Source organism: Mesocricetus auratus, unplaced genomic scaffold (assembly GCF_017639785.1).
Source record: "Mesocricetus auratus isolate SY011 unplaced genomic scaffold, BCM_Maur_2.0 Super-Scaffold_100022, whole genome shotgun sequence".
Classification (NCBI taxonomy): Eukaryota; Metazoa; Chordata; class Mammalia; order Rodentia; family Cricetidae; genus Mesocricetus; species Mesocricetus auratus.
In genome coordinates this window covers 18,146,319-18,159,346 of record NW_024429203.1, presented here as the reverse complement: position 1 = coordinate 18,159,346, position 13,028 = coordinate 18,146,319, and the positions used below count along the sequence as shown (strand labels likewise).

General features: G+C 36.5%; 1 protein-coding gene across 1 annotated transcript; it reads left to right on the top strand.

Annotated features, from left to right (window-relative positions):
* Nucleotides 1-4,785: 4,785 nt before the first annotated feature.
* On the top strand, nucleotides 4,786-5,674 carry LOC101844373 (putative olfactory receptor 8G2). Its single transcript, XM_013112893.1, has 2 exons — nucleotides 4,786-5,397; nucleotides 5,429-5,674. Exons 1-2 carry the CDS (start codon nucleotides 4,786-4,788, stop codon nucleotides 5,672-5,674), a joined length of 858 nt encoding a protein of 285 aa, XP_012968347.1.
* Nucleotides 5,675-13,028: the final 7,354 nt, after the last annotated feature.

Genomic DNA, 13,028 nt, shown 5'->3' with positions numbered 1-13,028 from the left:
GTATGTGCTCAACATTCTCAGCCATCAGGGAAATACAAATCAAAACCACTCTGAGATACTATCTTAACATTTGTCAGAATGGCTAAAATAAAAAACATCAATGACTGTTTATCCTGGAAAGGATGTGGAGAGAGGGGAACACTCTTTCACTGCTGGTGGGAATACCAACTCATGCAACCACTTTGGAAATCAATATGGAGATTCCTCAGGAAAATGGGAATCAGTCTACCTCAAGATCCAGCTATTCCACTCTTATGCGTATACCCAAAAGATGCACATTTATACAACAAGGACTTCTGTTCGACTACATCCATAGCCACATTATTTTTAATAGCCAGAACCTAGAAGCAACCTAGATGCCCCTCAACTGAAGTGTGAATAGAGAAAATGTGTTACATTTACACAATGAAATACTACTCAGTGGAAAAAATATTGCAGGCAAATGGATGGCACTAGAAGAAACCATTCTGAGTGAGGTAATCCAGTCACAAAAAGACAAACATAGCATTTACTCACTCATATATGTATTTTAGACATGGATCAGGGGAGTGCCAGCCTGATGTCCCACTGCCAGAGAATCTGGGAAACAGGAAGAGACCTAAAAGACAAATGCATGGTACCTCAGAGAAGGGAAATGAGGCAAGATTTCCTGACAAGATTGGGGTCATGGGGTGGGGGAGAGGAAGCTGGTAGGAAGTCAGGGAGAAGAGGAGGTGAGAGGAGGACGTGGGGAAGGTTGAGTCAGGGGAAAAACAGAGGAGAGCAGGATGAGAGATACTATAATAGATGGAGTCATTATATGTTTGAGGAGAGAGCTGACACTAGTGAGATTTCCAGAGATCTACAACGATGACACCAACTAGAAAACTAAGCAATAGTGGAGAGGCTACCTTAAATACCCTTCCCTGATAATGTGTTTGATGAATCCCTTATATGCCATCCTAGAGCCATCATACATTAGCTGATGGAAGCAGAGACAGACACCCACAGCTAAACACTGAACAGAACTCCTAGTACCTATTTGCTGAGAGGGAAGATTGATGAGCAAAGGGCTGTTGAAACCCATAGAAACAGCTGACCTGAACAAGGAATTTCTTTAACCCCAGACTGATGACTGGGAGGCCAGCATGGATTGATACAAACCCCCTAAATTTGGGTGTCAGTGAGGATGCCTCAGTCACCTATGGGGCCTTTGGTAATATATCAGTACTTATCCCTGACTCCCAATGGACTTTGGGAGCCCATCCCACATTGAGGGATGCTGTCCCAGACTGGAAATATGGGGAGGGCCTATGCCCTGCCCTGGATGAAATGAAAGACTCTGGAGATCATCCATGGAGGGTCTCACCCTCCCTGGGGAGTGGAATGGGAACTGTGTGGGGCTTGGGGGGCTTTTGGGGGCAGGGTAGGTGGGGAGGGAGAGGGAGCTGGGACTGATGTGTGAATCAAGCTTGTTTCTAATTTAAATAAATAAAAAAATACTAAAAGAAATCAAATAATCCATTTAAAATGGGGTACAGTTATATGCAGAGCATTATCAACTGAGGAATCTCAAATATCTGAGAGACATTTAAGGAAATGCTCAACAATCTTAGCCATTGGGGAAATGCAAATCAAAATGACTTCAAGACTCCACTTTACATTTACAGAATGACTAAGATCAATAACGCTAGTGACAACCCATGCTGGAGAGGAAAATTAGTAAACAGAACACTTCTCTATTGCTGGTGGGAGTACAAACTTCTACAGCTACTTTGTAAATAAATATGGAGCTTTCTCAGAAAATAGGAATTGTTCTACCTCAAGACCCAGCTATGCCAAAAAGGATGCTCAATACCATAAGGAGACTTGTGTTCAAAGCAGTTTTATTCATGATAGCTAGAACCTGTTAACAATCCAGATGTTTGGTTTTGTAGTGACAGAAATGACATATGTAAGTGAATATTAATATTTGATATAAATACAAATATAAATATAAACTTTTGTGGAAAATATAATATTTTATGGAAAAGATTTTGTAGAGGTTGTCAAAATAATGGATGATAATGGAAAATTCCATGGTCATCATAATTACTAGATTGGAGTTTTAATTGTATAACACAAAATTTATACAATTGAAGCTGATATATTAAATATTATCCTTTCTCATATTAGAATAGATTGATATTTAGTGTGCCTACAATGTTTGTTAACCACCTCTGTATTCTAATTTTTGATTATTTTCATCACCAATTCATGTAAAGCTTTGGCATCATTACCAGTGATACACTAAGACTTACTTTTACTTAGCATCTTGAAGGCAGTATTTGCTCTGTTTCTATGGATTTGCCTGTTGGATATGCTTCATATCATGGATCCTGCAACGTGTGTCATTTTCTGTGCATTTGTTTTCCTTGACATGTATCATGCTTTTTCAGACTGCAGAATGTCTTTGTGTCATTGTAGTATAATAAGCCATTACAGCAATATGTAAAGTAGAGCTTTGTATTTTCCACTGCATGGAAAGTGGGTATGTTTCATATGCTCTGATCATTCTTTATAAGGTTTTCTTTTGTGAGTGTGTGTGTGTGTGTGTGTGTGTGTGTGTGTGTGTGTGTGTGTTTGTGCCTTTACGTGTCTTTCATTCTTGAGCAAATGAACCTTGCATAAAAGGTATTTGGGTATATGGTAAATCTATTTTTTTATTTTAAAGAACTGTCAAACCATTTTGATAAAAATTCTTTACTACAAGGTTCCTAGTCCTACCTGATACATCTACAACATTTACGGCCCAAAGATCATTGAGGAAGGAGGAAATGAAACATTGTAATAGCCAGGGGACAAGGATGTTGGGTGTAAGAAAATCAATCCCTTCTATATTTGACAGGGAAGCTGTACCTTTGAAATCTCAACATTATGTGACCTAAATGGGAATTGCACAGACAATTTCAGTTGACAAGCTGACATGGATGGGGAAGATGTCATGTGGCCTCATGCCTAGATGAAAAGCTACAGATAATTAATGATGCATTGAAACATGGAAAATTAGGATTGTCAAAGGGTGAGCCACTTCATAGTTTATTCACTGAAAAGGAGTTTACTGTAAATATGTATACATACAATAGTAAATTGATCCAGAATCTCGCATTTTACATATATACACATGCACACACATATGCATTTCTATTTGTATGTGTCTGTGTCCACAATAATTTTTAAAAGAGGCATGAATTTTAGAGAAAGTGGGAAACTACAGGAAGAATTAGTGTTTGGAGAGAGAAGACTACAAATGATGCAAATAGATTGCTCTTGTATGAAATTCTCAATAAATAAATTTAATAAAAAAATAAAAATAGATACAAAATGAAAAACAGAAAAAATAGGAAAATAGGGGCAACTTATTGTCTCCAGTCTTTCCAATTTATTCTGTCAGGTCCTCACCGGCACAATTATAGAACCAACGGAAGAAAATGGATACAAAAGCATTAAAATTTACTTTTCTTTCTAGACAGTAAGATATTATACATAAAACAATCATAATAATTTCACCAGAAAGATTCTACAGTTGATGAACTGTCTAACCAAAGTGTCAGGATACAAAATTAAGTAACCAAATTTCAAACTCTTTCTAAACACAACTAATAAACACATTGAAAAAGAAATTATGTAAAGAAATCCACTCATCACAACCTCAAAAAAGGAAGAAAAGAAAGAAATCAAACAACAATCCCCACTACTGAAAGTGAAAGATTTCTGCAGTAAAATATTTCAATCTATGATTACATAAATCAAAGAAGGCATTACAAGTTGCAAGACACTCCATAGTCATGAACTGCTAAAGTTCATTTGGAGGAAGCATATCCTACTGAAAACCTTTCACAGATTCAAAGCAGCACCAATCCCCATGACATTTGTCACAGAAATAGAAAACCAGTTTTAGAATTCACCAGGAAGAATAAAGGATCCAAGTTAGCCAATGCAATCCTGAATAAAAAAAAAAGAATAATACTAGGGTTAATAGCATGCCTGGTTTTAAGTTATACCACAGATCCCAGAAAATGAAAGCTTTCATTGTTTATGTATACTGTGTGATATTTCTATCAAACTATTGTGAAAACCTTGTATTCTATTATTTCCTTTTTATTATTAACTTCTAAAAGATATTATTGGCAGATAATACAGATTTTCTATAGACTCAATTGTATTTATTACTTTTATTCATGAGTAAAGCTAGTTTTACTTTTTGTTTTTTTACTCTAATCCTTTAAATTTCATTTAGCTTTCTGTTTGCCCAACTTGAAATTCTAGGATAATAGAACTAATGTGATAAGACGAAAATTGTCCTGCTGATAAACAGAAAATTTTTCTTTGTTAATACTATTCAGATTTTAACAGAAAAGAACATTTTTGCTTTAATGTAGGCAGTATGATGATCAAGACATGAGATGTCTTGGAATACTGAATAATAGGTTGTAAAGAACTGCTTAGAATGAATAATCACTATTAAAGCATAGGTGAAAATTATGTAAACTGCCGTGTGATTTTTTTGTTGAGTCATCTTCTCCAGGACTGTCTATTCTCTGAACAAAGAAGGAGCCCCATACATCTTTTGCCCCTGATCGTTATCTTGCTAGCAGTCTACATGATTAGAATGACGGGAAACCAGGGCTTATCTAAATTTTGCTTCTATGCTTCAAATTTCATCAAGTGACAGAAGAATACATACAAAAAAAGTCCACTGTCCACATAACAGTAAAAATTTCTTCTATATATAAATTTCTTCTTATGTAGGATTTCCAGAAGAGAATGGAAGGAGTAAATCAAACCATGGTGACTGGGTTCATCTTTGTTGGGTTAACAGAGAATCCACAGCTCCAACTGTACCTATTTCTCATCTTCCTAGGAGTCTATTTGGTTGCTGTTGTGGGAAACCTGGACATGATCATTTTGATTCTGGTTAGTTTTCAGCTGCACACATCCATATATTATCTACTCAACAGTATGTCCTTTATTGACGGTTGTCAGTCCACTGTCATTACTCCAAAAATACTGGTGAACTTTGTGACACAGAAGAATGTCATCCCCTACCCAGATTATGTGACTCAGCTCTACTTCTTCTGTGCCTTTGTTGTTGTCGAATGTCACATGTTGGCTGCAATGGCATATGACCTTGATGTGCCTATTTCTAACCCTTTGCTTTACAATGTAACCATGTCTTGTCAAGTATGTTTTTGGACTGTAGTAGGGATATATTGTTTGAGCTTACTAAGTGCCACAGTTTACACTGTCTTCCTGGTAAGATTGCTTTTCTGTAATGCTAATATAATAAACCATTACTTCTGTGATCTTTTCCCATTACTGGAGTTCTCTTGCTCTAGCACTTTTATCAATGAAATACTGTTCTTCTATACATTTAACATTGCTCTATCAGCAGTGGCTATCCTTTAACATTGTTCTACCAGATGTGACCAATCTTAATTCTTACATCTTCATCATTGTCAGCATCCTCCACATTCAATCCACTGGGGGAAGGTCCAAGGCCTTCAGCACCTACAGCTCCCACATCTTGACTGTTGCTGTCTTCTATGGTTCTACAGCTTTCATGTACCTTCAACCATCATCAGCCAGCTCTCTGGGCCAAAGTAAATTTTTGTCTGTGTTTTATACTTTTGTTTTTCCTGTGTTAATCCCTTGACCTACAGTCTATGAAAAAAGATGTCAAAATAGCCCTAAAAAAGTTAATGCAAAAGACAAGTTTCAACTAAACAAAGAATAGTTTTCATTAGTAATACAGCATAACTTCTGGAATTTGTGGGAAAATATAGTCTACAAATTGGAATTAAAGTCACTAGGTATGAGGTAATGTTAAAACATGATTATTTGGAAGAAAAGTCCCAAAGGTAGATTCTCACCTTGATAAACATAGAGAAGTACTACTTTCTTTTGTTCACAGATAGCAACACATATTACCTGCTGGAAATTCTAAAGCCCTTTTTGTGCTTGGTTATACTCGCAAATATGAACCCTACCCTGTTTAGGGAAGCCTCACATTACCTATATTAATTTGGGAATACATAAGTTTCCTCAATATGCCTTGTTGTCTCAATGTTTTGTAGATGACCTTCCTGATCAATTGGCAAATGATTCAAAAAATACCTTTGTTACTCTATAAGTTAAACAATTGGAATAAAATAAGTTATGCAACAGAAACACTGTTTAATACTGATTATTGAAAAGATTACATCACTATATTAGTGTACATGTAGACAGAGGGCAGGTTCTATCATACTCCCATCCACAAGGTATTTACACTGTCTTAACTAGGTTGGCAATAGTAAATAGGAAGAGTGGAATTATGCATTTTAATGGTTAATTGTATATTATTCTTTATACTGCTTTATGAGTCCACAATTCGTTGAAGTTCTATATTCATATTTCTTCTTTTAATTTATTCTTTGTGTCCTTCATATCATGAATCTTAATCCCAGGCATTTCCTTTCCCTTTGTGTCTTCACTTTGCCTTTGCAGCTCTACTTCAAGATAAAATTTAAGAGAAAACAAGAAAAGAAAAGAAGAAAACTTTCCCAACCTAAAGAAAGACATGCCAATGTAGATACAAGAAGCTTACAGAACACCAAACAGAGTGAACCACAAAAAAGGCCCCTCTCCACATAATAACCAAGACCCCAAATACACAGAATAAAGAAATAATATTAAGAGCAGCTAAGGAAAAAGGCCAAGTAACATATAAAGGCAAACCTATCAAAATTACACCTGACTTCTCCATGGAAACTCTGAAAGCCAGAAGGTCCTGGATAGATATTCTGCCAACACTAAGAGACGATGGATGCCAGCCCAGGTTACTATACCCAGCAAAGCTCTCAATCACTATAGATGGAGAAAACAAGATATTCCATGACAAAACTAGATTCGAGCAATATGTATCCACTAACCCATCCCTACAGAAAGTTCTAGAAGGAAAACTCCACCAAGGAAGTTAACTACAACCAGAAAAATATAGGCATTAGAGAATCCCTCTCTACCAACAGCCAAAAGAACAAAGGGGTGGAATTCCACACATAATTCCACCACCACCAACCATTGCAAATCAAAGAAGAATGAGCAATCAATGGTCATTAATATCCATCAATATTAATGGCCTTAACTCACCCATAAAAAAGATACAGGCTAACAGAATGGATTCGAAGATACAAACCATCCTTCTGCTGCATACAAGAAACACACCTCACCCTCTAAGACAGACATTACCTGAAAGTTAAAGGTTGGTAAAAGATTTTCCAATCAAACGGACCCAAAAAAGAAGCAGGGGTATCAATCCTAATATCTAACAATTTAGAATTTAAAATAAAATCAATCAAAAGAGATGAAGGAGGTCATTACATACTCATCACAGGTGAAACCCACCAAGATGAAGTGTCTATCCTGAACATCTATGCCCCAAGTACAAAGGAATCCACGTTCATAAAAGAAACATTACTAAAACTTAAATCACATATAAAGCCCCACACACTTATAGTGGGAGATTTCAACACCCCATTCTCACCACAAGACAGGAATACCAGACAGAAACTCAACAAAGAAGCAAAGGGTCTAATAGAAGTAATGACCCAACCGGGATTAACAGACATCTATTGAACATTTCATCCACCTAAAAAAGAATATACCTTCTTCTCACCACCACATGGAACCTTCTCAAAAATCAACCACATACTTGGCAACATATCAAACCTCAGTAGCAAAAAAAAATGGAGTAACTCCATGCATCTTATCAGACCGCCATGCTTTAAAATTAGAATTCAAGAGCAACACAAATTGTAGAAACCATACAAACTCATGGAAATTGAATAATGCACAACTTCACCATTCCTGGGTCAAAGACTTCCTAGAATTCAAAGAAAATGAAGACACAACATACCCAAACCTATGGGACACTTTGAAAGCAGTGCTACAGGGGAAGTTCACAGCACTAAGTGCCCGCATGAAGAAACTGGAGAATAGTTATATTAGAGAAATAACAGAACAGCTTAAAGCTCTAGAACACAAAGAAGCAAACTCCCACGGGAGGAGTAGACACCAGGAAATAATCAAATTGAGGGCTGAAATCAATAAAGTAGAAACTAGGAAAACAATACAAAGAACCAAGGCAACGAAGAGTTGGTTCCTTGAGAAAATCAACAAGATAGACAAACCTTGACCAAACTTACCAAACAGCAGAGTGTGGACATGCAAATTAACAAAATCAGAAATGAAAAGGAGGACATAATAATGAACTCTGAGGAAATTCAGAGAATCATCAGGTCATACTTTGAAAACCTGTACTCCATAAAATTCGAAAATTTAAAGGAAATGGATGACTTCCTGGATAGCTATCACTTGCCAAAATTAAATCAAGAACAGATAAGCAATTTAAATAGATCTATAACCCCTATGGAAATAGAAGCAGTCATCAAAAGTCTCCCAACCAAAAAAAGCCCAGGTCCAGATGTTGTCAGTGCAGAATTCTACCAGAAACTCAAAGAACAGCTTATACCAATTCTTCTCAAATTATTCCACACAATAGAAGCAGAAGGTTCCTTGCCAAACTCTTTCTATGAGGCTTCAATAACCTTGATCCCCAAGCCACACAAAGACACAACTAAGAAAGAGAACTTCAAACAATATCCCTCATGAACATTGATGCGAAAATACTCAATAAAATACTGGCAAATTGGATCCAAGAACACATCGAAACAATCATTCACCACAATCAAGTGAGTTTCATCCCAGGGATGCAGAGATGGTTCAACATACAAAAATCCATCAATGCAATCCACCATATAAACAAGCTGAAAAACAAAAGTCACATGATCATCTCACTAGATGCTGAGTAAGCCTTTGACAAAATCCAACACCCCTTCATGATAAAGGTCTTGGAGAGATCTGGGATAACAGGAACATACCTAAACATAATAAAAGCTATATATAGACTTTGCACAATGGAGTACTATTCATCAGAAAAAGCAATGGAATCCTGAGATTTGCAGGCAAATGGATGGCACCAGAAGAAACCATCCTTAGCGAGGTAACCCACTTATAAAAATAGAAACATGGCATGTACTCTCTCATATATGGATTCTAGACCTATATCTGGGAAGTGCCAGCCTACAATCCCATGGTCAGAGAGTCTGGGAAACAGACTCTTCTTTCAGTGGTTGATGGAAGCAGAGGCAGACTCCCATAGCTTAGCACTGAGCTGAACTCAAGAAACCCAGTGACAGAGAGGGAGGCCCGATGACCAAAGGGATTAAGACTGGGCTGGTTTAACCTCCAGAAACAGCTGACCTGACAAGGTAGCTCTTGAATCCCAGACTGATGCCTGGGAATCCAGCATGGGACTGGTCAAGATCCCCCGAATGGGAGCGTCAGTGAGGAGGCCTAAGTAATCTATTGAGCCTTGGGTAGTAGATCAGTATTTATTCCGGGTATACAAATGGACTTTGGACTCCCGTCCAACAATGAGAGATGCACTCTCACCCTGACCTCTTGGGGGAGGGTCTAGGCCCTGCCCTGGATGAAATTACAGACTATGGACACCCCCATGGAGGGCCTCACCCTCCTTGGGGAAATGAGGGGATATTGGGGGGGTTGGTGGTAGGGCACGGGAGGAGCGGAGGGAAATGGAGAGGGAGCTGGAATTGACACAGTAAGCAACCTTGTTTCTAATTTAAATTTAAAATTATATATATATATATATCAAATTTGAGAATGTTAAAAAAAGAAAGGAAGAGGAAAGGTGAAATTCTTGTAATGGAAGTTGTAGTGTGATATAGTGTAGTGAATCATGCAGTAATCCATTTTGTCTATGTATCTTTACTTGCCAAAAAAGGTATGGTTCATATTTCTTTTCAATGTAAAGTTAATGACTTTTTTAACTTTTCTGAGTTTTGAATTCCGAAGTTATATTTTTTCACTGTACCATCTCCTGTATCATTATACTCGTGGCAATAACATAAAATTGGAAATATTTATAACTATCAGTCCAATTCATAAAATTATGACTAATTTGTAATGAAAAATAGGGTGCAGACCAGGAGACCACCAACTATGGAATGCTCTTGCTCTCTTTTCCTCAATATTTTAAATTTTTAAGAGAAAAATAATATGTTTTAATATGAATATGCTTGCTATAGTTTTATCCAATCAGATGTTAAGGAAAAGCTTCACACACATGGCTGGAGATAAGTCTGCTCTCTTAGTTTTCTCTCTTTGCAGGTGATTCTAGGTATGAGTCATGTTGTTGGCTGAAGCCTACCCTACAGATGTATTACAAAGTGAGTGCATTGCTTTGTTATATTGCTTTTAGAAAAATATTAAGATCAACAAGAAGCCACAAATTGAATTACATAATCCATCAATCATAAAATCAAGATATTAAAAGTAATTTATAAATAGGACTAGAAAATTAATTAATTTGCTAAAGTGCTTGCTTTACAAGCATCAGGACCTAGGTGGATCTCATAAATATATTTTAAAATAGAGATAATGACTGGTAATTTAAAGCACAGCACTGGGAGCTAAAGTCAGGCAAATTGCCAGGGCAATATAGTCACCTAGACAAGCATACTTGACTAATTCCAGGCCAGTGAGAAACTTTGATTAAAAAAAAGGAACAGCCTAAGGGACAATACCAGAGTTTGTCCTTTGCCTTTCAAATGATCATGTATATACATGAACAAGCAACTTCCTTAGATGCATACATACACAAAGACAAATAAGGCTACTTCATATACCAATGCATGTCTATAATCCCACCTACTTGGGTAGGTGAGGCATGAGTCCTCAAATATAGAAGGTACAGATTTGGATGTGATATAACCAAAAGGACATCGATTTATTATTTTAATGTTTCTAGCAGTTTTTTTCATTAAGTATAAGTGTCAGAATGTTGTCTGGCTTTTAAAATGAGTTCCCACAAGGCCACTATAGTGTGGGCTCAATATAGTGTGGTGTGGAACCAACAACACATCTAGTATCTTCTAAGAAAAGTCGAATCTCAAATTCTACTCATATTTCATTTGATAAAAACTGGTTTTAATTCAGATTACCATCTGAATTAAATAAATGTTTTCCAGCAATGTAGAATTGTTTTGTGTCAGAAAATGATTAACCAGCTGGGTTGTGGCACTTCCTTCTCTTTCAAGAGTTTTCTCCCTGAGAGATGGAAATCCTTTGAGATTGAACAAGCATGCTATTTAAAGTTGGCACATATACTTCTAAGGTACACCTTCAGAGTATAAGAGGCAGAACTGCTCAGGAGGCTGTAAAAGGTGAGACCCTTGTAACTCAAGAGCTGTAGAAGCTCTTGTGGTTATTAACCTATCATTAGACCAACTGAGGACGAGGTTCTGGTTTCTCAGCACTGATGACTGCAGAATGCTGGGCACATCTGTGTTAATGATTTTGAGAGTGGAAAGCAAAAATTGCTGCTGAGACTATTGGAGAGAAGGAGGGTGAGTCATGAGTCTAGAAGTACCACTGTGAAAATATATTACTTTCTACATTCACTTATTGACTTATTCACAGAGTAATTTTTAAAGATTATAGCATGCACCAAATACCTCCAGGTTCTGAAAGTACAGATTTAGTCCACTACCTGCATTCTATTTTGGCTCATGGCATAATAAAATGCTGCTTAGAAGTTAGTTTTGTAATATCCAGTAGGAAGGTCACATCAGTTATGATGAATTAGATAATGTAGGATGTCTTCAAATTTAAAGGAGATGTAAAATGAGGGAAAACATTAACAGAAAATTACGAGGATAGTTTTAAATGATCTGTCTGCATTCCTGATAGATCAAATTTTATGCCAAGAATAAGTATCCAATTTCTTTATTTCAATTAATAATAATGTAACAAATGACTTAAATGTCATACCCTAAATTAAGTTCTCCCCTTTTTGCTTCTCTTACTATACATTAAAATTATAAGACATCACCTTTTGCTTTTCTCAACATATATTAAAATAAATCCCAAGAAATCAGCACATTACTTAAGAAAACATATTTTTGAATGAATTTTGTTCTGTCAGTGTCCCTCTTTAAAAGGGGCATTTACGATTGGCTTCACCACACAGAGGCCATGCATCCATGTATAACCGAGCTTCCAACTATAATGGCATTATCAGTACAGCATAATGGGGTGAGTAGAAGAGGTCTATGTTTCTGATGGCAACCAACAGTCTTATCCACAGGAGAACAAAGGACAGAACTCAGCACTTCATACATGCTGAAACTTTGCTGATGTTCTGATAGCAGCTTTTGAACTAGAACGTGTATTGAATATCTTATTTGCATATTATCACAGTCTATCCACTGCTTCTTTATAAATGATGTCTCCGATGTCTATTTCCTCATGCATCACCAAGGATGTGTTGAATTCCATGACCTGGTAAGGATTTATGCCTTGATGTTTTCATATGGATTCCATTAAATCATTTATCTTGAACATGAAAAAATGTTTTTCTCCCATTATTTATATATTCCTGGTTAAATCTTAAAATTTTAAAGAATTTTCTTGGTGTGTGGATACATTTCCCTGATTCTTTTTGTCATTCTAGTAACTTTGAAGGCAAGATGGCCACAAGAACTGCCCCTTACCCTGGGAAATGGGTGATGCCCAGGTCATGTTTAACTTCAAAATGAAAAAGTTTCAAGGTGTTAGACTCCATTGAACCCTCCTGATCTGTGATTCCTACTGTGCTTACTGTAATTCTAGCAATTTAGTTCAATGATAAAATTAGACCTTCTCTCCTGCATTACAGAATGTACAGTTCTCCTAAACTAACTTTTGTTAGGTAGATAATTTGAAACAACTATGCTCAAATATAATGAGCTTTGCATTTTCAACTCATCCTGATGATTGTGGGAGACCATAATGTGTTTTGTATGCAAAAGAAATTGTAGGAAAATCTCTTTGAATCTGTATACATTTGAATAATAAGATAGTAAAAACATTTTATGAAAGATAAAAATATAAACATAATTTGCATA

Coding starts and splice junctions, on each gene's coding strand:
- LOC101844373 (XM_013112893.1), top strand. CDS start 4,786: ATGGAAGGAGTAAATCAAACCATGGTGACTGGGTTCATCTTTGTTGGG. Junction 5,398..5,428: donor TGTTCTTCTATACATTTAAC/ATTGCTCTATCA, acceptor CTATCCTTTAAC/ATTGTTCTACCAGATGTGAC.